The sequence below is a fragment of the Ammodytes marinus genome (genome assembly GCF_949987685.1).
Source record: "Ammodytes marinus genome assembly, chromosome: 11".
Taxonomy (NCBI): Eukaryota; Metazoa; Chordata; class Actinopteri; order Uranoscopiformes; family Ammodytidae; genus Ammodytes; species Ammodytes marinus.
In genome coordinates, this window is record NC_137215.1 from 20,639,236 (window position 1) to 20,666,738 (window position 27,503).

The window sequence follows — 27,503 nt, forward strand, 5'->3', positions numbered from 1 at the left end:
GTAATGATTGCTGGTCAACGTGAATGTGTTCCGTATTAATTGAGCCAGAATTAATATGAAGTCTTTAGTTTTTTTAAGGAGTTGACAAGGAAACGTGTGATTAGCAGCCGTCCAGTAACCATGACTAAAAATGAAAATGCTGTCGTTCATTAATTGTATTTATTTATTTTGCATATCAGACGTTATTATGGTGGATGACTCATGGGACTCATTCGGTGCCTGTTAATGAGCACTGCCTCTCACTTTCAACCCTCAAGAGCTAACACAGTTTCACTCGCAAGCTCCTCATTATGAACGTGCACAGAGCACATGTCCACAATAGCAGTGAAGCATGACTTCACAAGACAGGCCTTTAACTTAGCACAAAGGCATGTCAGATGTGCTGACACAAAAGATCTCTTTTATTTTTTCTCCCTCCTTGATTTACATAAAGCATCGAGGGAGATGAGACGTTCAGGCGCTTGCAAACCAAATTAAAAACGCCTTCAGGGATTTGGATTGAGGTCGGAATGAAAAAGAAACGCATTATCAAATGAAAATAATTAAAACCAAGTTTGGAGATTATGATTCCCCCAGACTGTTTTTGTTTAGCCTTCATCATAAACAAGAGTTAACAGTGTCTGTCAGTGAATTAAGAAAACGCAGGGCCTCTTCTGCTGCGCCGACCTCGATTCAGGGATCCTGTGAGACTTGCCAGCGGTTCGCTCTCTTTCAGCACAAGTCCACTCAGCCAGTGACAGAAAGGCCCCCTCATGTCATAACACTGTCTGCTGCTGCCAGCCTGTAGCCAGCCCCCAGACAGCATGCAGCAAGGCACGGCTGCATTGTCAGCTCCCCCAACATCGCTACTTCACTATGCATATACAATACATTCTTTTGTATGGCAACATATGCAATATATTAAAAGAGCAGTATGTTTCGTGATTGTGAGGCGATGAAGCAGCCAAACCCAGTCATCAGTCACACATTTGTACCGTTAAATGCTGTCTGAATCTCCTCCATGCGCTGTCCTCCCTCTGATATACAGCCCCCATCTTTGCGCTCCTCTTCCCAAAACTTCTCTCACTTCAAAGTTTTATCCAGTTTGCCTATCAATATCCTGATGGTATTTTTTCTGTGTCCAGCTTGCTGCTATTTGGAACACTCTGCTTTAGTGTTTTGGACCATTTAGACAGAACCAGGAAGAGATGCCAGTCCGTTGCAAACCGACACCTCTTCAAAGGAGCTGCGAGTCTGCCAACCATGCAGAGGTATCATCTTTCTGACCTGAGTTCAAAAGGCACGACTCGCTCTCACACTTAAAGCTTATTGGATGTTTGGCTTGACAGTGCTATAAATGAAGGAATGGCAACATATATTGGTCTTCATACTCGGCTTAATACAAGATGCATTAATAGAGCAGGATACTGGCGAGGATAGTTTTTATTTTTTTATTTTAATTGGCCAAATAAATGCAACTTTCTTCTTGGGCGTTTATTTTATTCCTGCTTCAACCACTGGAATGCTCTGAGGTATAGGAAGAAGGAAATTATGAGTCTGGACATTCCAGTTGTTCACTTCGCATGGTGTCTTGGGTGCAACGTTGTTGTGCACATAATTTCCTAGCCCTCATGTGATGTAGGAAACAAAATTATGCAGCCAACATGTTTTCGACTGCAGAAACATGGATGCCTTTGAGTTTAACTAATTTCCAGCTTGGCTGAAAATAATTAAAGAGCAAGTTAATATAGTGTGCAAGACTTTTTTGTTCTTTTGTGTCTCCAAAAACTGGATGTGCATGTGTCCTCTGATGAAGGTGAATTTTTACCAGGTTTTTCAACATATAATTAGCTCTTTGACCACATGCCTTTGACTCAATTTAGGTTTAGCTAAACCAACAAGATTATCAAGAACAAAATAATGACTGTAGTAATGTTATACTCACCAGCTTTGTTACTTTTGATTTTCTGCTACAACAGCAAAACACAGCTTTCAGACTACAACCCAAATCAGCCAAACCTGATGGTTTGAAAAGTACTATACATTAGAGTATGTTGTGCGTATGACAACCACGTATTGCCTTTATGCTATCTGTCATCAAGCTATGTGGAAAATATTGCTCCTACTGACAGCTTTATGACAGCTTCACATGGCATTTTGAAAGAGTCGTGGCCAAGAAAAAAAAGAGGTGGCCATAAAACCCTCCTGTTGCCTATTAAGCCGTAGTGAAATGTAATCATACTGAGGTTTAGCATTGATAGTGTGTCCCTGCTCTTGTTGTACAGACTAGACAGGAGCGTGACATATTATTTGACTTCACAAACTGGAAAATGTGTAATTTGTCTACATTACAAAATATTGTAATGACGCCGCATAAAGTTTAAGTCTTTCAGCTCAAGCAAAAAAAGAACATTGTGCGGGGTGAAGCTCCCAAATATTGCACAATTATTCATTTGCAAGTTTGTTTATAAACAAACAAATGCTTACTTATTGGCTTGTTTGTCATGTTTGGCTGTCAGACATACAGTATATTTAAACCAGTTATAAATTGAATGAATAGTTTTATCATGGTCACTGTATCCTCAAAGTAAGTGTTACAGCACTTCAGTGGAGGGACACCCACACTGAGGTGGAGATAAGATGACACCAATGCATTAGTTAATGCAGTTCCAATCAGTTGTTTGCCAACAGTTTTTCCATTAAAAGCCATTACAATAGTAGGCAGTAATGCATCAGTGTATTATTTAAAGCATGCTTCCCCTTTTCCCAAGTGGCCAAACAAAATCTGTTGTTACAGGTTTTAAGAATCTATTGCACAACCTTTTGGGAAATACTTTTATTCTCTTTCTTTTATTAGAACTTATTAAATGTGAAGCTATTGCTAGCAGTCGACTAGCAGCAAAAATATATGAAACCGTTTGCCTGGTTCTGTCCAAAGGTAACAGTCAGCCTATCTCTAAAACTCACTAAATAATATCTTGCTTCTCCTAATATATGAAAAGTGAAAATGTTATTTTGATAATTTTTCATCTTTGGAGAGAGCCTATAGCAGGGGTGTCCAAACTACGGCCCGCGGGCCAACTGCGGCCCACGGCCCGCTTTTTATTGGCCCGCGGCCGATTTAAAAAAATATAATATAATTTGGCCCTTTAAAAAAAAAATATATATATATTTTTTTTTATTTCTTAGTTAACCCACTAGTGCAGGCGTGTCAAAACTGATTGATTGGCCCGTGGCACATTTTAAAAATATAATGTAATATGGCCCTTTTAATTTTGAAATAATTGAAATGCACTCATTATATTACCGAGAAATATGTCCCATAAAAGAAAAAGAGCACCAAGCCCATCCCAGAGGACCCTGCATAGTATTTTATTTTAAATTAATATTATTATGGAAAATCCATGTGTCCTTCTCCAATAGCTTCTAATTCATCTGACACAGTGTCTCCATTTTTTTTCATAGAAAATTCTTTAGATTTAGCCTCTTAATTTCCCTCTCAAAGTGCACCAGATTCATGCATTTCACTTTAAAAACTTAAAAAAATCTCCCGGGGGGGGGGCATACCCTCGGACTCCCCTAGGAGGGTCGCGATCTCGGTTTGCTACTATTTTCACCTTGCTGGACATTGGACGCAAAAGTAGAAAACACTGGGTGTATCAATGGCATTTAACAAGAGGGGGAATGTATCTGTTTAATGTGCAAGTAAAGTGTTGCCGTGAAGAAGGATTACAATTTACGAAGACACTATGTAACTGAGCAGCTACATGTCCTGATAAATGTGTTATTTTTGCAAAGTGGCCCGGCCCTTCGTAGATTTTTCTGTATGTGGCCCTCAGTGAAAAAAGTTTGGACACCCCTGGCCTATAGATACCTGTTTTGCTGGGCTTTATGCTATGCAAAGATGATTGTAAGCATACAACATGAGAGGGCAATCTTCTCCTCTTACAGGATGTAGCCTATAAAGAGTGAATAAGACTTTTTCCAAAACATTATTTCACAGTTATAATGTGTGAGTGTTTCCATTTAGAAAGAGCAACAGTTAACTGTGTTCTACCATTAGAGAAGTACAAGGTGATCCACATTATGTGTCAGACCTTTTAAACTAGCAGGACATTCACAATTGGAATGAAAATATGCTCATTAGTTTAACATTAACAGGTAGTTGACATGCTCCAGTGAAGTGGACCCGTCCAATACACAGCGTTGCCATGTGTCTTGTAAGTGAGCTGTTCCCACATATTTCCATGTTCTTTGTGACTGCTCTACTTCTCCGGCGGTGCAGTCAGACACACGTCTATAAACAAGCTGAATATTGTCCTTTCCTTGTTAGTTGACACTGTATAATCTAATTGTCAGTGTGTTGACTCACTGAATGTTGGCATTGGGTCCAGGCCTAGCACTAAACATATCAATACATTAGTTTATTGTTCTATAAAATTAACAGAGCACACTCTATACTTAGACTATATTTTTAATTAATTACTGCGAGGAAAAGTGTAACATAAACATTCTGACAGCAGGCCTCTTCTATTGTATTTCACATTGGTCATATATATATATTCACTTCACCAACACCACATACCTTTTCATCTCATATCATAGACTTACACCCAGTATCCTGAAATAACAATATGGCTTTCAATCTGCAAACTTACAAAAACAACATCAATTCAAAAAGCGGCCCGCTCATGAGTGAGAAGATTGAACATGAAAACATAGATCAGCTCGCGAATGCCTGCTCTATATCAAGACTCATTCCTGGCGTGTGATCACACATTTGGTACGTGTGTGTATGTGTGTGTGTGTGTTTGTGTGGGAGAGCTGGTGGATTTTTGTTTACTTAAGGGCAAAGTGAAATGCCGGGGTCGACTATATTAAAACTGACAGGCCCATTTGGAAGCAATCATCAAATGTGTCATGGAAAAACCACTATGTCATGGTGCAAGGGACGTCAATGCTTTGCCAGCATCAATATTTTCCTTCAAGGCCAGCAATGGATGTCGTTTTGACTGGGCTCATGTACATCAAGTTCCTCCTCGACAAAACCCACAGTGAGTTTGAGAGAATTCTCTCTTATTTTCTCCCCCCACACTCCTACAGTACATGTGTCCAAAGTGTAACGTTAATCGACAAACGGGGACAATAGAGAGGAAGCGTTTTTATCAGTGTCACCTCCTCCAGATAGGAAGTTCAGGTAATTAGCTGCTCTCACCTCAAGCGAGGGCCAATATCCTGTTTGAAGAGAGCACTGTTCTGACTCACTGATCCTCAGTGCAACACACACACACACACACACACACACACTCCTAATTTTGGGAGACCACCTTGGATGACGTGATGGGCAAAAAAAGGATCTAATCTTCCTGCCTGAACAGTTTGCGTCCTCCCACCTGAGACAACTGATCAATGATTTAAGCCGTAAACATTCCTCCGCCCTCTCAAACAGCCTTTCCCCAACACAGGGATCAATCTGACCAAACACATGGGTTGACACTCCACAACTGCGCTATGAAACAGTAAACACAAATGGTTGATCACATTTTTATTTTATTTTATTCTATTTTATATTATTTTAACTTATCACTTGTTTATATATTGTGTTATATTGTATATATTACAGTCACTGTTCGTTCATTGTTTATTGTCTTATTGTCTAACTGTATGCACCTTATTCACCAAGACAAATTCCTTGTTGGTGTAAAACCCTTCTTGGCAATAAAATACTTTCTGATTCTGATTCTGATTCTGATTCTGACATGACCACAAGGTTTAGCTCAGCGGTATAAGAACCTGGTATTGTTAGCCAGGCGGAAATGCTACACAGGTGAGAAGAAGAAGGCTAACTAGCCTACAAGCAGGGACAATCGGATCGGATCAAACACCTCCCTGGCCATCAAGACTGTGCGAGGACACACAGACTGATTATCCAATCACAGGTTCCCTAACATGACGCAGCACTGAGCCAGGGCGTCTCTCTTGGCTCTTTTGCCATGCCCCTGCTCAAAGGTAAAGGCTCATTCCCCGGGGTTTAGCACCACTTTCGGGAGGAATAAAAAAAAAGGGGAGAGAGAAAGACAACTAGAATAAACATGACATGAATGAGTCACCCGCAGCATCACCGCAGCAATTAAGAACCGTTTAAACCAATGAAAATCAAAACCCATGCTCTCAACCTAACCCTCTATAATCCAATTTTAAGTCTACCTCCACACACAAGCAGCTGGACTCCCAGTGCACTAAACCCATTGAGATACGTACACAGAGAGACATCAAAATACCATCACCTCACAGAATGGCCTCTCGAATAAATGTTGAACATAACAAAGTGGCCACCTTTAACAGTGGAAAATAATATTTATCTGAGCGCCGATTGCTGATACCATCTGTAACACGTTCTGTAAAAGCAGCTCCCATAAACACACCATGTAAACACTGTGATACTTTTAAATGGGCCGAACTACAGAGAGATCCTCCCTTTGCGCTCTGCTTGTAGTGGCCTGACCTCTATTCTCCTCCTCAGATGTACTTGTTCACCTCTCACATTTTTCGCTCCAAGGCAAATGCACTTCTTCACTATGTAAATTCGCCAATTCACAATTTTCCTTTATGCTTGCACATGTAGCTTTCCCAGCGTGATACTTCGACTACATACAGTATAGTTCATCATAGCGCTTTTACCTGTTGAGCGTCATAACGCCACAGTACAGGGCCATTTTGTTAATTCACTTTGATACAGAGAGTGGCTAAGGTGGTGAGGACGTTTTCACTGGAGACAGCTTTACTAGATTAAAATAATGACAAAATGACAGCATAGACAGTATATGATATTAGAAGTACTGCAGTGGTGGCACATGTTCGCAGATACTGAAGTAAAGTATCAATACATTGTAAAAAGAAATACTCCAATACAAGTAAAAGTTTTGCATTTAAATCCTAGTAATCATACAAAAGTATCACCAGCAATATGTACAAAAAGGTCAAAAGTGTTCCAAAAACATCTGCCCCTGACATGAGATGTCTCCCATTCTCAGAAAAAGTGTACTTGAGGTTTCAGATTTCCGCATAGGTGATTGATGATGCAAGTTGGGCCACTATTTGCTTCCAAACTAGTCACACTCACAAACGTTCTCCCTTCAACAGATACATCTACATTCTAGTGTCAAAGGGCATCTGTACATAAATCATTCTGCACAGTGAAGGTCAAACAACCAGATGAAGCAACGATAAGCAAAACACATTGTTGAGTGCAGGTGGGATTTAAAACTCTTTCAGAATGTCTTCACTATCAACGATCGGATCACACCTCAAGTGATGTCAAGCACCCCCCTTTGCTCTGACATGTAGGTAGATTTCTTAAGGGGTGTGACGGCTGACTTACGGTATATGTCATGTCTACCACACCCTGATGAGTAAATCTGCCTTTACTCTGTCACACGGCGCTTTTGCTGGTTTCTCAATGCTGTCTGTCCACAATAGAAGTTCTGTTTGAAGCATACATACACTTTTTTCTTTGTCTTTTTTTGGCAATTTAAGAATGCAAGTGGAATGACTGTGTTCTCTGTCTTTGGGAGCCGGACGGTAATGCCATTAAACTAAATGATCAAATTTAAAGAGAGGGCTGGCTGGTAGTTGTTAATCTTTTTAGGAGAGAGTGCAGCGCAGATTTTTTTTTGTAAAGGTAGGTATAGGGGGAGGGGAATGCTCACTAAGCACCTAATCCACCACATTCTTGTTCTGGGGTTCTGAGTCTGAATTCAGGCCGGCTTCAATGCCACGCAGCACTGCGATAGGAGGGGTTGCAAAAGGCTGAGGTAATTGGATTGGAATACGGCATTGAGTGTCGGACAACAAAAGATATCCATCTCTCTCATGGCTGTTCAGCTCTTTTGTTGCCCCTGGCTGGAATTTATTTGGTCATTCACTCTACTCTTCCGAGCCCCACGCGAGGACAGAAGAACAGGGGGGCAGGCCACCGGGACTGGCTCAGTCTGGTGGTCTCGCAATGCACAGGGCCAGTAGAGTCACAGCACCCTGTGTAGCCAGCCTCCACTGTGCTGTGTGTGTGTGGATGTGTGAACCACGGATCCCCCCAAAGCCCAGGGGTCATTTGTGTGATCATTACCATAATCACATTAAGGCTGCAGGAGATTAGCACCATAGCCTCAGAGGAGATACCCTGTCTGTAGCTCCATGACGACTACGGACCATGCTCATATAGGCAACGGTGAACCACACTGCTTAGATACCAATCAGTTGTTACGATGAGACGTACAAACTGGCAGTCAAGTGGAAGAGTTGGATAAAGCAAGGGGCCATCCTTCCCCGGCTTGTCCTTTTTGCTAAATGTAGTTTTCCCAGAATTACAAACATAGGACATCTATTTATTTATTTAAATGTCACTTTTTTTAACATGTATTAATTTGACTGTACCTGAGTTGGAAAATACACTATTTTTGGCTGATGCAGGTGATGGTTACTCATGGTTCAGTCAGACATTTTCTCTCCGACACAAGCACGCTGTCGACAGAACATCTGTCTTGCTGACTAATAGATGGATTCAACATGATTATATGTCTCGTGGTCTTTTTTTTCTTTCTTTCATTGACGTTGCAGACAACCTCCCATACTTTCCCCCACCGCTCTCATCTCCCCACAACACAAGCATCACCTATGGGCAGGTCAGAAGGGCATGCACGGCAGACGGTTCCCCTCACATCCCCATCCCCCTCAAACCAATCGGCGATTTCTAGACTCAATTTTGGCTTTCACGTATTGTCGGGAAAAAAATCTAGGGTTAAAAGCTTCTCCAATTAACCCTTATTACCCTGAGAGAGCATTTGAATGAGGCCCGTAACCTGAGATGTTTATCAGCCCAGCGGCAGAGGCGGGCAGGGAGGAAGCCCGTACCTTTCATCTTGAAGTTCAACCACAGGAAACTTGACACTTGAATATTGACGGTAGTGATTTAAGATGGTGGAAATAACACTTAGGAGCTTCCCTACATACATTTTACCCGAACACTACTACTACTATTTTTACAGACAAATAGGCTACTCAAGGACATTTGGGGTTTCCCTGCAGGGGCTACCGTGCACATCTTTGTGTCAATGAGGCTTCTGGTCTAAAGATAAGGTAAGCTATTGCTGCTTCAGTGAAAAACAAAAATTAACTAGGTGGTCTTGGTTAATCGGTACAGTTTCTCACACAAAGAAATTGTGAGAAGAAATGCTAAATATGTCTTAGCATGTGCAAAGGTATACAGGACAGACGTGTGACTCCCTCATATACAGCGATAAAATGTGATGGTGAAACATTGCATGGTTACTGATTGATATGCAGCTCTCTCTGCAATGCCCCAGGTTCCCAACTGTGGTTCCTTGATTGTGACCCATTGAATGACCTGTGTAATTGGTCCACACAAATCACTAACCACAGGGGCAGAGGGGGGTTCCCATCCTCTCATATTGTCTGTGTGTTCGTGTGTGTGTGTGTGTGTGTGTGTGTGTGTGGGGGGGGGGTAACTGATCCAGTTCACAGATTACCTTCTCGCAGAGGTACACATGGCCCCAGCTGCCCCTTGACACCAAAAAAGGATACAGGGGAAATAATAGTCATTAAAATAATAATAATATCTTTCAGCAATCTGCCCGCCTGGCACTGTCAATGAAATGAACATTTTTCAGCTATAATAACCCTGGTCACACTGATTTCTATCCTTGCATTATGTTTGGCTACAAACTAGAGGTTGATTGTCTGGAAGAGCCGTAGATTGCAAGTCCTTTAAAATGTGTCACATTCCTCAGGCAGGCATTAAACCGGCAGGTCTGCCACTCTGGGGCACTGTTGTGTGCACTCCTGATAACACTAAAGCCTAGGTGTCAATAGCTTTTCATCAGAGTTTATCTAAACGTTGTTGGAACTGAAAAAATGTGCTGAAAATCTGCAGATACTTAGCATTTTCTAACATGGAATCCAATGCTCTTCATCCAAGGTTTTACATTGCACCGGGAGTAAGATGTCTAACATACCGTGCATTTAACAAAAATCCCTTGACTCTGCAACTGGCCTTGGTGGGGTTCATTTTGCAGTCCAGATGATTTATTGTGTTAGACATGAGGAGGAAGGTATAACCGTCCAAACTCGTTCTACCCACCTTTTAGGCCGACATAAATCTTGATGAGGTAAGAATTACAGTGGCCAGTGTGGTATGCAGCTAATGCAGCTGATGCAGGGCGATAAGGGTGAATTTTAGAGCAATTGAAAGCTGTAAATTGATGCTTGTCTGAAAACATAATTCATTTATGTTTAGGTTTGTGGTGTAGATGGACTTGTGGTTATCACTATGACTGCAACAGGTCATAGTTTGCTTCTAGCACACCACAACACTGCCAAATAGTCTTTCCCTAGCAATCTTGAGTGTATGATTATCCTCATAAAGTGAGAGAGTGGGCGTGGTCACTGGCCTCTCCGCTCATGAATATGGAAGCTCGGGGCTCCGCAGACACTCCCTCTCTGTTGAACTTGTGCAGCAAGCTCCAGCTCGGGCCAGCAGTCAGACACTCAGTAAGTCAGTCAGCAGTGGGCTCGGCTGCCGCATGGCCACTGTGTTAACTTTTTATTCAACAACAAAAGCGGAATCCGTCGGATAAACGAAGGAAGACGAGAAGCTCGGAGAGAGTTTGAGGGACATATCAAGGGAGAGGTCCTCTATGAATCGGGAACCTGTGCTCCGCTGACCAAAGTGTTGTTCCCTACTCGTGCATGTTTAAACCAGAGGCGAGCTCTGGTGCCGTGTGTCGGCCAGACGACTAGTACAAACGAGTGACAACAGCAGTCCGGAGGCATGATTTTGAGACGGGGCTCAGTCTTTGCTGCCTTCTTCTTGCTCTGCTTTCTCGCGAAGGTATGTGTTCTTTAGTTGAGGAAGGGGGATAAGCAGCGGGACAGGGTCACTCAGTTCGGCTTGTTTGGATCTACTTTGGTGGCTTGTGTGTCGCCTTTTGCGTGCACGGCCATGCTAACTTTGCATGCCTCATGCAAAAGTGCAGTCCAGTTAGCCTGCCCGCAAGTGCAAACAAATGTAGGTCGACCAACGGCTAAACGTTAGTGCTACAACTTTTTTGTTTGTTTTCTATTTGTCACGTAATGAGGTCAAAGTTTTCCATTGCATTCACTGTTCTGTCTCCCAACAGGTGTCAGAGGGATCGGGACAATTCGAGTTGCAAATCTTATCGATGCACAATGTTAACGGAGAGCTGCTGAACGGCATGTGTTGTGATGGCACGCGGAACACGGCGGATAGAAAATGCACACGGGACGAGTGCGATACGTTTTTTAAAGTTTGCCTGAAGGAATACCAGTCGAGGGTTTCTGCTGCAGGGCCCTGCAGCTTCGGAATGGGATCTACGCCTGTCCTCGGAGGGAATACCTTTTATTTCAAGAGCTCGGTCAGGAATGACAAATCCAGGATAGTTTTGCCCTTCAGTTTTGCCTGGCCGGTGAGTTGGAGACTTTGAATTACAGAGAAAAAAAAACAAAAAACTTCGTGTCCTTTCCCTTTCCCGACGCGCTTCTTCTCCCAAAGAAAAAAGGGGGAGAAATGTCTGTTTCCAAGGCAATTCTGTGCAATTACTGTCTGTCTGTCTGTCTGTCATTCTCACTCCCCCTAAAAGTGGATAGAAAGCACAACAAACAAAGAAGGAGCTTCTCTTTGGGGTAGTTATAGCTCCCCTTTTCAGGAGGGACCCCCCTGGTCTCCCCATTATCTGCGCCAATTAACCAGGTGCAGGTATTTTTCTTCCACCTTAAATAGTGTTAGGCTGTTAAAACTTTGAACTCTGCATCAGATCATCATAAAACCAGTGTTCACAGCATATGGGCTTAATTATACACTGGGTAAATTATGACCCACATAATAAGAAAAAAAAACAATTAAAAAAAAATCTTTGAAGATGGTTATATATCAAGAAAAAATATCTATTCTCCTCCTTTCATAAACTGTATTGTTTTCTTTCAGTGGGTTGTAAAACAACTTTTTTTTTTTTTTTTTTGGCAATGCATTCTTAAAAAAAGTTCCCCCATAAATGTTTCTCCCCTCCTCTGGCTCTGTTCAAGGAGCAAAACAGTTGATATGAAAAGTTGGGTGAGCTAGTTCTCACAGCTTTCCCCCTCGTCTGCCCCCCTGGCAGCTGCTCATGTTGCACAGTACAGTAACTCCAGGGTGAAAACCCACTTTCTGGTTTCCTCAAGTGTCAGCTCTTCTTCACAGAGTAAATAAATGGGCCTGACAGGCCTGTGGGAGTGTTGTAGCTCGGGCGAGAGAGAGATGATTTGCCATGCTGGAGAACATTTGGATGTAGTGAAGAGAGAGAGAGACAGAGGGAGAAAGGGAGAGAGGGAGAGAAAAAAAAGTAGGACTGTGCACACAGACTGACTGGCCCCACAGCCTGGCCCGCAAACTCCTCCACTGTGCCTGATGGGTGAAAGGCACAGTCCGCTGGTATGCGTGTGTCCAATTACATCAAGGCTATTTTTACCTCGATCCTGATGGAAGTTCTTGTTGTAATTCCAAGCATTGTGCTCAGCGGTGGCCTCAAACAGCCTCGAATGAGTGAAAGAACTGGAAGATCATGTGTGATTTCCTGTCACGTTGTAGGTTTTTTCTGTGAGGTACCTGCTGGCTAGAACGGATCATTCAAGTCTGTGTTTTTCCTTGTGATCCAATGGCCAGTAAGTACAATGTTCACTGCAGGGCCGCAGGCAATTTGATATGCTCTGTATTTTTTTATTTGGTTTCCACTTAGGAACTGGCGCCTCACACCTTATTTTTTTTTGAAGACAAAAGTTTCTGTTTATGTTCATGCTACAGCAGCACTAAGTTGGCATGAACGCTCAGAGCCAGATTGGTTTCATTTTACCGATTGAAAATCATTCTTCCTACTCAGAAAAAAGGGCACATTTGCATTGAAATTAAAGCTGGTGATGTTTCAAGTTGGGGAAACTATGTTAGCTTTACTCATTTCTTTGACATTTTGATAAAAAACGTATTTGGAAAAAATGGCCTCATGTCGTAGACCTTAATTGAGGATGCTCTTGTCATTAGGGGAAGAGGATGCATGGAAACACCAAAACTTAGTGGTGTATTGCCATTGAAACGTATAGAGTGTTATTACTGGGTAGTCAATGCATCTATTAAGAAATCTCACATTAAGACTGTAAATCTAATTAATACCACTCCTCCATTGTAGGATAAATTGTGGAACACCCAGGGCTGAGATTTGTGAGAGAACAGAGCGGACTCGTTAGACCCCCCCCCCCCCCCCCCATCCTTCACTTCAAGTGCTTTACTTCAGTGCACATTAACAATCATCAGGTTAGGTATGATATCACTCTTTGTCCTTTTCATCAGTTGATTGGCTGTTGTGGACAGATGGCAGCGGTGGTGGTGCTATTGGGTTGTTGGGTACTCTGAGTTCACGGAGTCCCCCCCCCCCACCCCAACCCCTTCATCCTCTTCTCCTGTGAGCTGCATGAAGTTGGCCTCTTGTCCGGGCCGAGGGGGCTTTGTTTAAGTCACGCTCGGTTGGACCCCAGGCATTTCATCGCTTTAACCTTGCCACCCACAGTATAACTGCTGCACTTAATGAGGCTACACACATGTGCTCCGGTCAGGTAGGGGCGAGAGAGAGAGCAAAGCGGGGTGTCCCTGAATTGCTGTCGGTCCTGACATCTTTGACATGAGTGTGCCGTTGGGTTTTTTTTTTTTTTAGAGCCCCCCTGCGTGGATGTCAGCTTGGTGCTTTTTCCACAGAGAAGTGAGGGCCCTCGCAGAGTATCAAGCGGGGACAATGGTTTGTTCTCGGTGACTACAGTGAGGATTACAGAGCATAATAGAGGCAGTGCAGCTGTATTGCCAGCGCAGGGCAAGCAACAGGAAGCAGTTGTAGTAGACTCAGCAGTGATGAGGGGTTGCTCTCAGGCGAGCTCAGCATATTTACCCCCATGTTACACCTATACAAGGGAAGAGGAGACCCCTTTTCTTTTGCAGGGGTTGGGGGGGGTGATGTATTACAAGTCAGATTGAGCTTTTAATAGCACTTATCTGCTCGCTTGCAATCTAGTTCCCCTCTTACCTAATCTTTTGTCTCCAGCCGTGCCTCATCTGGCGCCCTGATTCAGCTCAAATCTGATCCTAATTATGACCATATTTTAAAAGCATTATTGTTCCTAATGCGACGCTGGCGTGTCCTCTCTCAGACATGGGACATGTTGTCAACAAATCGTTGCCGTCTGAGAAGAAGCTGGGATCAGTTGAGTCGCAGAAGTACAATAGCCCTGGAGGGGTAAGCGCTTGCCTGCAGCTGTAGTGTGGGAGTAATGACATGTTTGTTTTATATAGGCTGCTCTGATGTGGCAGTTAAGTGCAAATTACTCAAGTGAAAGAGGGAAAAGAAATGTGTTCTTTCTTTTCTTTTTTTTTCCCCCTCCCTACCTCTCTCCCTGTCGTTTTGACGTTATGTAATGGCTTCGCTACTTCAGAGTTGTTTCGTGCTTTATGGTGGTGGTGTGACATGCATAAGTAAAATATGTTTAATTTAGATCACCGGTGCCAAGTCTGTTTCCCCTTAATGGTCAGTGGCCCTCTGAGAGGACGGATGACTGGCTGATTGTTTAGTTTAAATGCTTGATGTGAATTTCATTCCCAGTTCCCGGGTTCATGTTTTTAATCTTGTTTGCCTTAGCGAGAGTAACAAGATCTGTTTGCCGTGTGTCTTGTTTTAGTTGGCACGATGCAAGATTCCTTTCTTCGGGGTGAGGTTCTGTCGCATCCCCGGGCTGACCTGTCTTTTTCTCTTCTTTTTTTTTTTACAGCATATATTTAATAAACTGTTGATTGCACAACAGTCTTTCTCCAAAGCGATGATAATCTCTTGGCAAACAATGGATTCCTTCCTTCCTGGTGCAGCTAAGTTATTATCAGAGTTGTCTTTTCATGATCGGGCCTAGCTGTTATGGCAAACAGGGTGTGTTACTTAGCACTTCCCAATCATTTGGTTAGATCTCGGTTTGATACCATTGAAGCGATTGAGTCAAGAAAACTGATACAGAAGGTAAACATCCCTTTGACCGGCCTTGTTGACATTTCCTCTGTGCAAAGTGTAGGCCCAGACCCAGACCAATCTAATCTGTCGGGCCTTGCCTTTGTTTGGACTTTTGTTTTTTGCCTGTTCATTCCGTGAGACTCTTTTTATTTGTAATAGTGCATCAGATCTAACGGCTCCATTTTCAGTCGAGAGCAGGATGAGAGGCCTGCACGTGTGTGTGTGTGTGTGTGTGTGTAATGTGTATTGGGAAAATTCCCCTTCTGAGAGGATTCAGTAGTGTTCTTTGGCAAGTCATTGTGATTCGAACTGGAAGGATCTTTATCGTTCATGTTGCTTGTCTGTTGGACAGTGTATGCTCGGCCAGAAAAGATAAGAAGACATATGGACGCACTTATTGAGTTTGGAAGTGTGTTTGTGTGTCTGTCTGTGTAAGTGTTTGTGTGTGTGTGCACTCTGTAGTTCAAAGAGAAGTTGTGAGTCAGCTGGGAGCCTGGGAAAAATGAACCTGGCAGTGGCAGACGGTTCCAAGCTGATAACCGCTGTGGAGTTATGGGGTGTTAGTGAAGGGGGGAGGAGGGGTTAGGCAGTATCTCAATTTTTGGAAGCAGATATTTGCTCTGGAACTAAACATCCAAATAATCGCAATGGCTACTTTTGTTAGATCGAGCCGCTATGACGTTATTGTTGGATAAGACAATAGCCTTTGAATCTTCAGCTGTAGTTTTACTGGACGAAGTGAACCCAATGAAACTACAACTGTCAGACAAGTAGGTGAATAGTAAACACTATTATCCGAGGCCACTGTGTTGCTATGTTGTTGGCCTATAATCATGTTTATGTAGCGTGAAAGCGTGATTGGTCTGTGGTGGTGGTGGTGATGATCACAGCACAGCTATAGCCTCCGTGTTGAGGCAAGTCCAAATCGTGCGAGTTATGGGTGTGTTGTGTTCTTGCAGCATTGCCTTAAGAGGAATGCAATTTAATGATTTTTTTTTTCCATCCCCCCACGTCAGTCCCAGAGACAATGGGAAGTTTGGCTGTGTTGGTTGCAGGTGAAACTGTCTTGTTGATGTTTTCATTTGGCAGGCATCTATTGTGGCTCCTAATGTAACTGGGTGTAAGCTGATAATGAGCTGTTCACAAAATGCTCAGATTGTTTTTAGAGTTCATTGAAGGGTGACTTAACTGTGGTTTTTTTTCTAAGCCGGGCCAATTTTTTTCTCACCCTATGTCTTGATGCTTCTCATGTTAGTCACATCCGCGTCAATTTCATGTTGCAATGATTGACTTGTGACCTATAATAAAATTCAGTGCAACACATAATACTCACTTGATGTGTAATCAGTGATGTTGCATTTCCCTTTTTTATTTAGGATGAGATCACTAAGTATACTGCACTTTGTCATATATGTGTGCGATTTGTTGTGGCTGCCTGGCCCTCTAAAAAAAGATTTGCACAAACCCCCAAATTTTTTTTCAAAAGTGCAGATACTACAATGATGCATTCAAGTGCAGGCTGGGAATAGTACCCTCCAAATGGGAAGTTGACTTAAAAGTAAAAGCTCTTTTTCAACAGAGGATTGAACACTTGACGTTATGTCATTATTATGCTGCTTTATGCTTGTAAAGTATCAAGAGGAGTCTTGTTCTCTGTGTTAATATAAGTAGAAGCATGTTGGGAAATATTGCTACGTGATTTAGGTATCGGATTACACTTGACTCACTCACTCAGGGTTCTGTGTAAAGTGATTATAGCCAATTGTGAGTCAGGATATACTGTAACGCCCGTGTTGCTTCTGATGAAAACTGCATTTCAAACAGTGGCCGCCCTGATTGCAGTTACATACTGGCACAAGATGAGACGAATGTTTCCTGGGAAGAAAATGGAAAGTTGAATGTGTGACAAAACAAGGTGAAGCCTTGGAGAAAAAACAACAAAAAAAGCTTGAGGAGTGAGTGAGTCATCATCACCCCTTTCTTTGTGTGGGAAGGCAACAGGGGCTTTCCTTCAAGAGGGCTTGTTTACCATGAAGTCATCTCAGGGAAAAGAGGGCCACAGTGGCATCTCAGAATTTCTAAAAATGCCTCCGAGCGGCACTGCTATGGGGGCCAGGCAAGTAGACCTGTGAATATAACAAGTAGCTGTTTCTAGTGGATGCTCGGACACTATAAGTGGATTACGCTTCCTCACAATCGCATACTTTCTCTCCGAGTGTGTCGCGCTCCCTCGCTGACACATTGTTCGCTCCCTCATGACCGTGGCACAGGGCAGTGTGAATGTGTAAGCCGATATCGGTGTGAGCGCTACCGACCCCGAATCGGACAAAAGCGTTTTTGGGAGCACTGAAATCAAGACAGGCCCTCCAGAGTGTTGCACTCATTCAGTCCCTCTCGGGTCTCTCCTTCCACGCAATTCTTTTTTTCTACCACAGAAACCATCCCATAGGCTTCTTTTTTTCCCTATTTATTTTTCATCCTGTATTTGGATTTTGTCTAAAAAGCATGTCCTTCAGCATTCATTCTGGAATTGTCCACAGCCTATTCATAGCATATGGCACTAGAGGTTTGCAAATGAGCATACAGTTGAAAATACCGTATGCATTGCACAACAGAAATGACTGTGTGCTTTCTCATAACATTATAAAATTGTCCAAAGACTTCTTTCCCCACATTTTATTTAAGAGAAACATATTGTTTTAAAGGGAGCAGGTTACTGTAGCTGAGATGAATTCTGTTCAGTACTCCATCCGGTGTCTGCCAGCTCTATCCGGCTGGTTCGTGGTGCATCAGACACCCTCCTGCTGGGTGGGTGACCAGCTCGACTAGACCAATGCCCACATGCCTGTCCATCCTAACCATGCAGAGTTTCTGCACCACCACAAGCTTATCCCCTGTTAATCAGATAAACGGGACCATTGTTATAAGTTAACCAACAGTAGCCACTGTGTTGAGCATTGCTGTGAGCTGGCTCAAGATCCTGGGAAAATCTGAAAGTTGTGGATTTGGAATTATTATAGGGCTGCAACTAACGATTATTTTGATAATCGATTAACCTGTAGATTATTTTCTCGATTAATCGATTAGTGTTTTGGCCCGTAAAATGTCAGAAAATGGTGAAAAATTTTGATCAATTTTCCAAAGCCCATGTTGACTTCCTCAAATGTATTTTTATGTCCAAAACACAAAGATATTTCAATTTCCTGTCATATTAGGATTAAAGAAACCAGGAAATATTCACATTTGAGAAGCTGAAATCAGAGAATTTGGAATTTTTTATTAAAAAATGACTTGAAACGATTAATCGATTATCAAAATAGTTGGCGATTATTTTAATAATCGATTTGTCGATTAATCGTTGCAGCTCTATATTTTTGTCATTATTAAAGGTGCATTATACCAAGGCACCTTGAACCAAACGTAAGAGTAAACTTTTCAGGTAGCTTTCTTACCTCAAACTGTGTTCAAGGGATCCAATTTTCCTACGAGGAAAGTTTGCTTATTCAGTTATGAGAATATACATTGGAAATGTCACTTCTTTGACACTCCCAAAGTTACATAGTGCACCTTTTAATGTGTTAAACAGTGGAGGCAAAACATGAGCGGGACGTTTGCATGGTTACTAACAAACAAGAGACTGTTCTGTGGTTCACATTCATAGCTTAATCAGTCAATGTTTATAGTTTTGATTTATGACACAGAGATTGCATGATGATCCCCTTCACGACTAACGTTTCCTTTTCTTATCTCCCGTCTTGTCTTTCCGCAGCGGTCCTACACTTTGATAGTGGAAGCCTTGGACCTCAGCAACGAAACCAGCGGTGAGTATTTTGTCCTCGTCATCTGGCATCTCCATCTCTGCCTTTCCCCTCTCTCTCCTTCCTCCCTCACTCTCAGCAAACCTCTGGGAGGAGTCGTCGTTGTTCAAGGTCAAAAAGGAAGTTTATTCTTCCTGAACTCCCTGCCCTCGCCCCAACAGGGTCCACTCTGCGTGTGTGCGCGTGCGTGGCTGTGTTAAGAAAGTGTGTTGACAGGTGCCTGTAAGGCGGGAGAGCAGGGACGGGGTTAAAGGAGGGAGGGGGGAGTGCAGACAGAGAGAAGGAAGTGTGGCGAGGTAGAGCAGGGGAGGAGCACAGGGGGGGCCACCCTGCCCCCCATGGAAATGTTTTCATTTGGCCGATGACGGATGGCAGGTGCTGCCAGCCAGGGTCGGGGGTCACACTGTCTCACTGTCACTGAGCCGTGAAACACAGGAGTTCATCCAGACGCCCAGCGCTGCCACCAGCCCACCGTCACAATTAGGGTTGGGCGACATGTTCCACAGTGGACATTGACGATGTCCAATGTGAAAAATTGTGATGGACATGTCATCGCTCGGTCAAACCATAGTTTATAAAGCAGCCGCTCCTGTATTTAAAGTGCACCCATATTGCGAGCATTACGGTAAATGCACACTTTCTAGTGCCATCATTTAGACACGAGATTGGAATAATAATAACTCTGAATGGAAATTTGACCTGATCTGGCAGTTCATGGACCAGAGGGGCACCTTTTTAAATCACAATATGACAATGGTCACTGATCCATCGGTGATGGCTGTAACCATCGCCAATGGATGACTACATCCCCCCTTGGCCCAACCCTATTCACAACGTTGGTTGGGATGTGTGTGTGCAAGTTCTTTGAGCCAAGTCTAAGTTACCTGTTAGGCACAGATGGGCTTCAGAGCGTGTGCAGTGGGACACGTCTCAGAGCATCGTCCAATGACTGTGGGTGTTCTTCTTCCCATGAACGTGGCATGAACACTAACTGTGTTGACACGTTGAATCGAAATCCTGGTTGCCAGGTTGGGTTTATGCCGTTAACTCTGCTTCGATCCTCACTGGTTGGTTGGGAGTCGGATTGGCGACCGCATGGTGATTCCAGCTGAAGGAAAGGTGGGGTGGGGGTGAGGTGGGCGCTTATCCCATGCTTGCTTATTCGGGTCTTTTCGAGGTCAACAAGGTTTCGGTCTTTTCTGCTGTATTTGCCGCTCCCCAGAGAGCTATTAGGGCATTGGTGTGAAAAGCCCCCTGAATGTACACAGTCAATGCTGGTTAAGCCCCTCTGAGCTCCGCCGGGCCAGCTCACAGCTATGATAGCTTCATATGTTGTGACGATCCCAACCGATTTTTTAAATATTTATACAAATTAAAAGTTTGATTTTAAGTTTTATACTTGAAATTTGCAAACAATATCCTCATTATCATCACTAATCTAGAGCACCTTTTTACCAATCTATATCCAGTGTTTGAGAAAAGAATTCCCTTTTTTTCTTTTCTTTTTTTCTACACTTCAACACTTTCTATTTTCTCTCTGTAAAATGAGTTCGATGCTGGAGCTTTCTGAGCTTTATAAAGCTGGTGTGATTTATGTTATGTCGACCCAGGCAGCAGGTAGTAAGGATGTGCTACTCCTGACACTGCAGGCCAGCAGTCGGTAGAGAAATGCCACACATTTGAGCTCTGGCTTCCAGTCCCATGCGAAAAGTTACCGGCCACTGTGATTTCAGTTAACCCCCACTCCCCCCACCCCTTCCCTTATACACACCACAGCACAGTAAATAAATGACAGCGGGCCATCCCCCACACTGCATTGCGTTGCATCATACTACACAGAGGAGCGATTCACCCGGCGGTCAGCCACCTCTGCTCATGTGAATGCAGTAAATAACAGCTGTGACACATTTTTCATTCTCTCCCAGGTGGAAGATTTAGATATCGGGTAGCGAGCGGTTGGTGTGTGCGAGTGAATGAGCGGTGCCAATGCGCAGGGCCGTGGGATGCGTGCGTACAGTCAGTGTAGCGTCTGTTGAAAGGGCTGAGCGTGTTTGCTCAGTTTGAGTGTGTTTGCTCGGCGTGTGACGCCCATCGCAGCCCTTGGCTCCCAGGTCAGACCTTGCCCGTTTGACAGAGCCGTGACCCCTTCACTGTTGATAAGAAAATAAGTCAGTTTCTGGGTCTAAGTCTGTGTTGTTGTTGTTGTTGTTTTTCAGCTTTCAGAGTATTGCACACTTCATTAAGTAAGAGAGGCCATTTTCTAGATAGAGACTTGTTAGTGTGTGAGAAAAGAGTTGACTCAAGACTCTTGAGTCAACTCTTTTTTTTTTTTTACCGCTGTAAGTAAAAGAATGTATGTGGAAAAGCGCAGCCCGGAGAAAAGTGCTGATGGTACACTGGCAGGCTTCCCAGCAGTGACTGTGGCATCGGTGTCCCCGCGCTGTCATTTATGGCGGCTGCGGTTCTGTCCTCGCCTGAGCAGATGCAGAGGGTACAGCATCTGAGACCAGTAATATCCTCAAGCTGTAAACCTGAGAGTCACTAACCAAGCGGGGGAGAGTTGGCGAGGGAGCGTGAGAAAAAAAGCAGTTAAGAGTGCTCATTACAGGCAGCCTTTTCCTTTTTTTCTTCCCATTTCCTCCTTCTACTTTTCCTTCCTCTCCGGCACACACACACACACACACACACACACACACACACACACACACACACACACACACATACACACACATTTGCTTTAATTACATATAATCTGTGCTATCTAAGAGATCTTCTACAATTTGTGTCAGCGTTTTTTGGGGCAATCGTGGGTTTTCACTATATGATCGCGGTGAACATTGCTGAACTCCCATTTGCGTAATGTTCAATGCTGCATTCCGCTAATCTCTCCACGGCTTTCCACTCAGCAAGAATTTCTGCAGTCAAAGTTAATCAAATTGATGTTTTGTGTTTTTAGGTGCAGATGGGAAGTTGATAGAGAAAGCATCTCACTCGGGCATGATCAATCCCAGCCCGCATTGGCAGAAGCTGACTCACAACGGCCCCGTGGCCCAGTTTGAATACCAGATCCGGGTCAGCTGCGACGAGCACTACTACGGCTTCGGCTGCAACAAGTTCTGTCGGCCCAGGGACGAGTTCTTCGGCCATTACACGTGCGATTACAACGGAAACAAGACCTGTCTGGAAGGCTGGTCCGGACCCGACTGCAACACTGGTAAGCCCTGCCGAAAATGGCAGCGAAATGGTGATGGGTGACATCACTTAAAACTGGAAATACTGAGCAAGGCAACAGCTCGAGACAGTCGGATTAGTATTTTATGACTATGAATGGCTCTTCTAAAGCTAGCAGCCAGACTGTAATTTGTGATTCATGCTGATACGCTGTCTGTTTGCATTGAATGGAGGGCTTTGTTTTTGGACTCTTGCTGGATGCTGAAGGATTCCTCCTTTTTCCCCCCCAAATAAAGCATTTCATTGCCTGTTAGACCAGGAATAAACTTTTTATCCCCAGGAAATCTGCCTGGGCAGTTGTCAATTTCTTATAAAATATTTTACTGTTTTGTATGACGGAGCTGGCTAGATTGTTTGTTGACAGCAGTGTTGATTCTCGCAGGCTGTAATGTCATAGAGGCTAGTAATTATATCATTTACAGCCATAATTAAAATGGAGCTAAGTTTGAATCTAGTTGCCAGGCAGTGACTTTTCTTCTTCTTTATCCTCTTCTAGCTATATGTCGACAAGGCTGCAGCACTGAACATGGATCGTGTAAGGAGCCAGGAGGATGCAAGTAAGTGACTGAGGCTGCTCAGAATGATTTATAGGTCTGTTATCAATGATTTTTTTATTGCGTTTTTTACTATGTGAAAATGTCTGACACGGTTTGTTCAAGTGCCTTTACTTATTTATGGAGGCTTGTGCCAGGAGCATGTGGCGTTGACTATTGAGATATGTAGGGATCCTGTCCAAGCACCAGCTCTGCCATGGCATGGATCCTTCCCTTGTGCGTGCCTGGGCTTTCCTGGCCAAGAGACTATCAGTCCTCTGGGCTACAGCAGAGATGCAGGCTGAAGCTGCTTGTAAATCACCCTGGGGTGCTTTGGACCGGCGCTGCCAGTCTGAGGGGGAAAAAAAGGAGAAGCCCAACTGCTTGGACTTTCCTTGTTGGAATCGTAGCCTATGTGTTTCCCTCTAATGAGGCAAGCGTTATCAGTCAAATCATGTGTTACGTTCGGATGAGCGTTAAAGTGTATTGTTTGTGTAGCTAATGGCTTCCTAATGCTGTTTATGCACACAGCCAGAGGAAAAGCCCAGGCGTAGATGGATATCAGAGCCGGGGCATTGTGTGCACACTAACACTTGCATCTCCTCCTCATCCTGGAGAAAACAAGCCCTCCCCCCCTGCATGTTCTGCCCGACTCTTCCCACATCTCACGCATTAGTTGCTTTATTAGTTGTCTGATTTGGCCATATATCAAGCACAGGGACTATCAGGTTTGTTAATTTTTTCTGGCGCAGCTTTGTTGATTTTTCCCAAGCCTTTGACATCATCAGGTTTCTTCTTTCTTGTGAGTGCTTGTGTGGCCACTGGCAGAACAAGAATCACTTTAGTCTCCGCACAGGTGTGGCTATGTTTAAAGCTCTGGGTTGAACTTGTTTTACATGTACGCTGCCAAACAAATTCTCTCACAGCAAGCCCTGCCACTATTGTAGTTACTAGGTTTCCCATCATTGAGCAGAGTGTTAAACAACAGCATAGCAACATTGGCTGCAGGCTAGGGCAGCCTCCTCGTCACCAACTGTAGGACTCCCTCAGTTTCCATTGTTACTAATGGAGTAATAACAGTCCACCTCTACACTGAGATTGCCACAGTGTAGGTCTGCTTTGAAAGACATGAACTGACGTCTGTCTTTCTGTTGAGGTTTAAAATCTTTATGTGCATCAGCACAGCGCACAATTCAATGTCACATTCCCCAGTAATTTGCCTGCGTAATAACAAAACGATTTGGGATCCTGCTGGGGGAATCCAGCTCCGCTTCACATTGAGAGGATTAGAACACTTTAAGAATAGCCTCTTTAATCACAGACCGAGGTTTACTTAACCACCGCGTTTATTTTTACAGTCCCGTCCGTTTCTCGGGGGTAATCAGCGCGCCGCTGCCCCAGAGGGACACTGTGTTTCCTGTCTCTAGGCTCCACAGCAGCAACTGTATCGCCACCTTTTAAAAGAGCGGACTTATCAGTCAGGCTGGATTGCTGTCTTAATTATGGAGCCCAGGAAGAAGGAGGGCAGTGCTATCAGTGTAATTATAGACCTGGATGTTTCAGTGGTCAGCTAGCGCTGCCCCCCTCCTCTCCTCCTCTCCTCCTCGGCCTTGGGGCAGCAGAAGAGCTGACTCCTGACTCATGGGAACCAGGATGAGCACCAGCCCAGAAGAGGGCTGAACACTCCACTCTGCAAGGCTGTCGCCACTGCCAAGCCACAGGCACAGTGTTGTTAAAGGAGGCGTCTGGCCGCATGCTAATGTTAGCCGTGCTAAAGGTCCCATTGGAACTGTAATTTAGTGTTTTTTTTATTTGTTTGTTTTTTTCTGTTTGGTAACATGCTAAATACTCCTCTGTGTCCCCGTCCCCAAGTATTGTTAAAAAGCTGTTGCATAAACAGCCTGCTACTTAAGATTCATTTGTGGTATTTTAAGACACAGGCCAGTTGTGAGGGCAAGAATACTGCCTCTTTTGTTTGTTTCATTTTGTGGAGGGCCATGTATGCTAATGTGTAGTTCATTAAATTCAGATTATCGCTGTGTTGCTTGTGAAGGAATTTGGAATAAACAAGATTAAGATATTAGCATTTTCAGATGCCACAGGGATTATTTGACTTTGCCTAAATGTTGTGCATGTGTTGCTGTGGCGTGAGTGTTTGGGGTGTGTTCTGTGTTCTGTATCTATGTCCCATTTGTGAGGCTTATGGCATGGCTCTCTTGTGTGTCTTGCAGGTGTCTTTATGGCTGGCAGGGTCAGTACTGTGACAAATGCATCCCCCACCCCGGCTGCGTACATGGCACCTGTGTGGAGCCCTGGCAGTGCCTGTGCGACACCAACTGGGGCGGCCATCTTTGCGACAAAGGTTAATTCCCTTCTCTTATTTCGGTTGCTGTCACTGTGGGAGCGGCCCTCATGTTGTGTCAAAACAAACTAAACCCTGTGTGAAACGCTCCTTCCCCAGATCTGAACTACTGTGGCACCCACCAGCCATGCCTGAACGCAGGGACATGCATCAACACGGGACCCGACAAGTACCAGTGTACCTGCGCTGAGGGCTACTCCGGTGCCAACTGTGAGAGAGGTCAGTGTCTTTCTCCTGCTAAATTATTGCTAGCCAACATGAAAGGGCTTTTACAGATAAAGTTCAGTTGACTCATCATAAATACAGCTCATCCTGTCAAAACATTTGTTTGTTTTAATGTTAATGTTATTTTCAAAAAATTGTTGGCAAACGCAAACATAATGTAGCAAAGCAGCAGGGCCAAGGTTCCCAGAATTTCCTTTTTTTTCTTCAATTTTTTAAATAAATAAATTGAATAATTTTTATGATGATCTTAGAATTAAAAACACAAAATTGAAATCTCGTGGGGCTTCAAACTCTGTGCTTGCGGAGCGTACAGACAAAAAGGTCAGAGGGGCCCTGAGTTTGTAATCAGAGGAGGTGGTAACTCGGCAATAATCTGTTTCCACTCCAGCTTTGAGTGGCCCCCAAGTCAGGTAATCCTTGATCTTGGGTCGTCCCTTCGCCTCTCGGGGCCCTTCTAGACGGATGGGTGTGGTGCTAAGGTTCAGCTGCTGCCAACACTTACCATGGAGATGATGGGGCTTTCTTTTTCGTTTTTTTCCTCATTAAATCTGAGCCTCGCGGCGTGCTGACAGCTTAACTGCAGGGATGTCAGGGAAACCGTGCCCTTCCTAACAGGAGGTCCCCGGACCGTAGGGGAGACGCTAGTGCTATTGTAGCAGCGCCGCATCCTCTGCTCTCCCCAACAGCCGTCCACCCAATCGCCTCCAAAGCGCCTAGCCATTCTCCAAGTGAATCATTAATTTTTGATTCACTTGGGACGCACTCATCCTGAACTCGTCCATAAAGGAGGAACTCCAGGGCAGAATCCCCCCCTCACACTCTTTCTCTCCCTTTTGCTCTCTCTCTCTCCCGCCACTCTCTCATCTTGTGCCGCCATTCAGAAGAAGAATGGCGGGGAGTCAGTGGGAAGTCACGGTGCGTTGGTCAGGTCAACTTAGCATGAAAGATGATTTCCTGGTGGTGTGGTCTGCCGGCCGGGTAATGAGAGTGAGACTGGGTTGGAGGGGATTTTGAGCGGGCTTTCAGGACAGAGGAAGAAAAGGAGGAGGGTGGGGGGGGTGGGTGGCGATGGGTGAGGAAAGGAGGCGACCCCTGGGTGTGTTCTGCTGACAGAGGTCACGAAGCAGAGGAGTGAGGTCGGATGCAAAGAGGAATTTTTGCATCTGATTTTCTTTCTTGTGAATAATGGGCCACATGATGGATGGATGGATAGATAGATGGATAGAACGTTTTATTGTCATTACATATAGAACACAATTACTGTCTTTTTGGCGCTGGTGAGAAACAGCATTTCGTTTAATTTTTGTATGCAAGTAGAGCTCTGAAATGACAATAAAGTAAATCTTGAATCTTGACATTTTGTTTGCAGCACCACTCCAAATAGCAGCATGTCACAGTGGAACATTGTCCTGGCAGCCTAAAATGTTAAAGATCTTCCAACACTGGGTTTTATCACAAACTAAGTTCCTAAATTGGACAAAGGGGTATCCAAGGTGTGGAGGCTTTTAAAATGACACGCACGTGTGACCTGTATTCAAAGATTTCTTTCTTTCTTCTTCTAGCGGAACATGCCTGTCTGTCCAATCCCTGCTCTAATGGCGGGAGCTGCTCGGAAACCAGTCAAGGCTACGAATGTCAGTGTGCGCCGGGCTGGAGTGGGCCCTCCTGCACTATCAGTAAGCCTAATCCCATCACGAGCCAAGCACCCTCACATGAAATCACCATGCACTGTAACCAGACTTCCTGACATATCTTCTTCTTCGTCTACTTTAGATATTGACGACTGCTCTCCTAACCCCTGCAATCACCGCGGCACCTGCCAGGACCTGGTCAACGGCTACAGGTGCCACTGTCCTTCACAGTGGACGGGGAAAACGTGTCTGATAGGTGAGCACACCGTCCCCTTCCCCCCTCCACCTATTTTTTTTTTTTTTTACTTTCCACCACTTCACCGTGGCCTGTCACCCGCACATGCCAATGCCACTAACTCCCGTTCTCTCTCTCCGCTCTCTAGATGCAAACGAATGCGACAGCAAGCCTTGTGTCAATGCCAACTCGTGCCGCAACCTCATTGGCGGATACTTCTGCGAGTGTATCCCTGGTTGGACGGGGCCAAACTGCGACATCAGTGAGTACGAAAGGGCTGTCTGCTACAGCTGTGGAGCAGGGCACCTTTCCAGCTCCTGCCTTTCTCTGTATTCCTTTTTTTCAGTTAATTCACTTTAGAGCAAACATATTATATAAATATATA

General features: G+C 44.2%; 1 protein-coding gene across 2 annotated transcripts in view; it reads left to right on the forward strand.

Annotated features, from left to right (window-relative positions):
* Positions 1–10,543: 10,543 nt before the first annotated feature.
* LOC307257481 (protein jagged-1b-like) overlaps positions 10,544–27,503 on the forward strand; it is a 30,189-nt gene continuing 13,229 nt past the window's right edge. The window contains exons 1-10 of one of the 2 annotated variants that reach the window (XM_080036732.1): positions 10,544–10,885; positions 11,175–11,480; positions 18,853–18,904; positions 21,858–22,115; positions 22,629–22,689; positions 24,897–25,027; positions 25,127–25,246; positions 26,815–26,928; positions 27,026–27,139; positions 27,267–27,380. In XM_080036732.1, coding sequence (XP_079892858.1) covers positions 10,826–10,885; positions 11,175–11,480; positions 18,853–18,904; positions 21,858–22,115; positions 22,629–22,689; positions 24,897–25,027; positions 25,127–25,246; positions 26,815–26,928; positions 27,026–27,139; positions 27,267–27,380 — 1,330 coding nt within the window. In that variant the 5' untranslated portion in view covers positions 10,544–10,825. The other variant, XM_080036731.1, reaches the window with a different exon arrangement.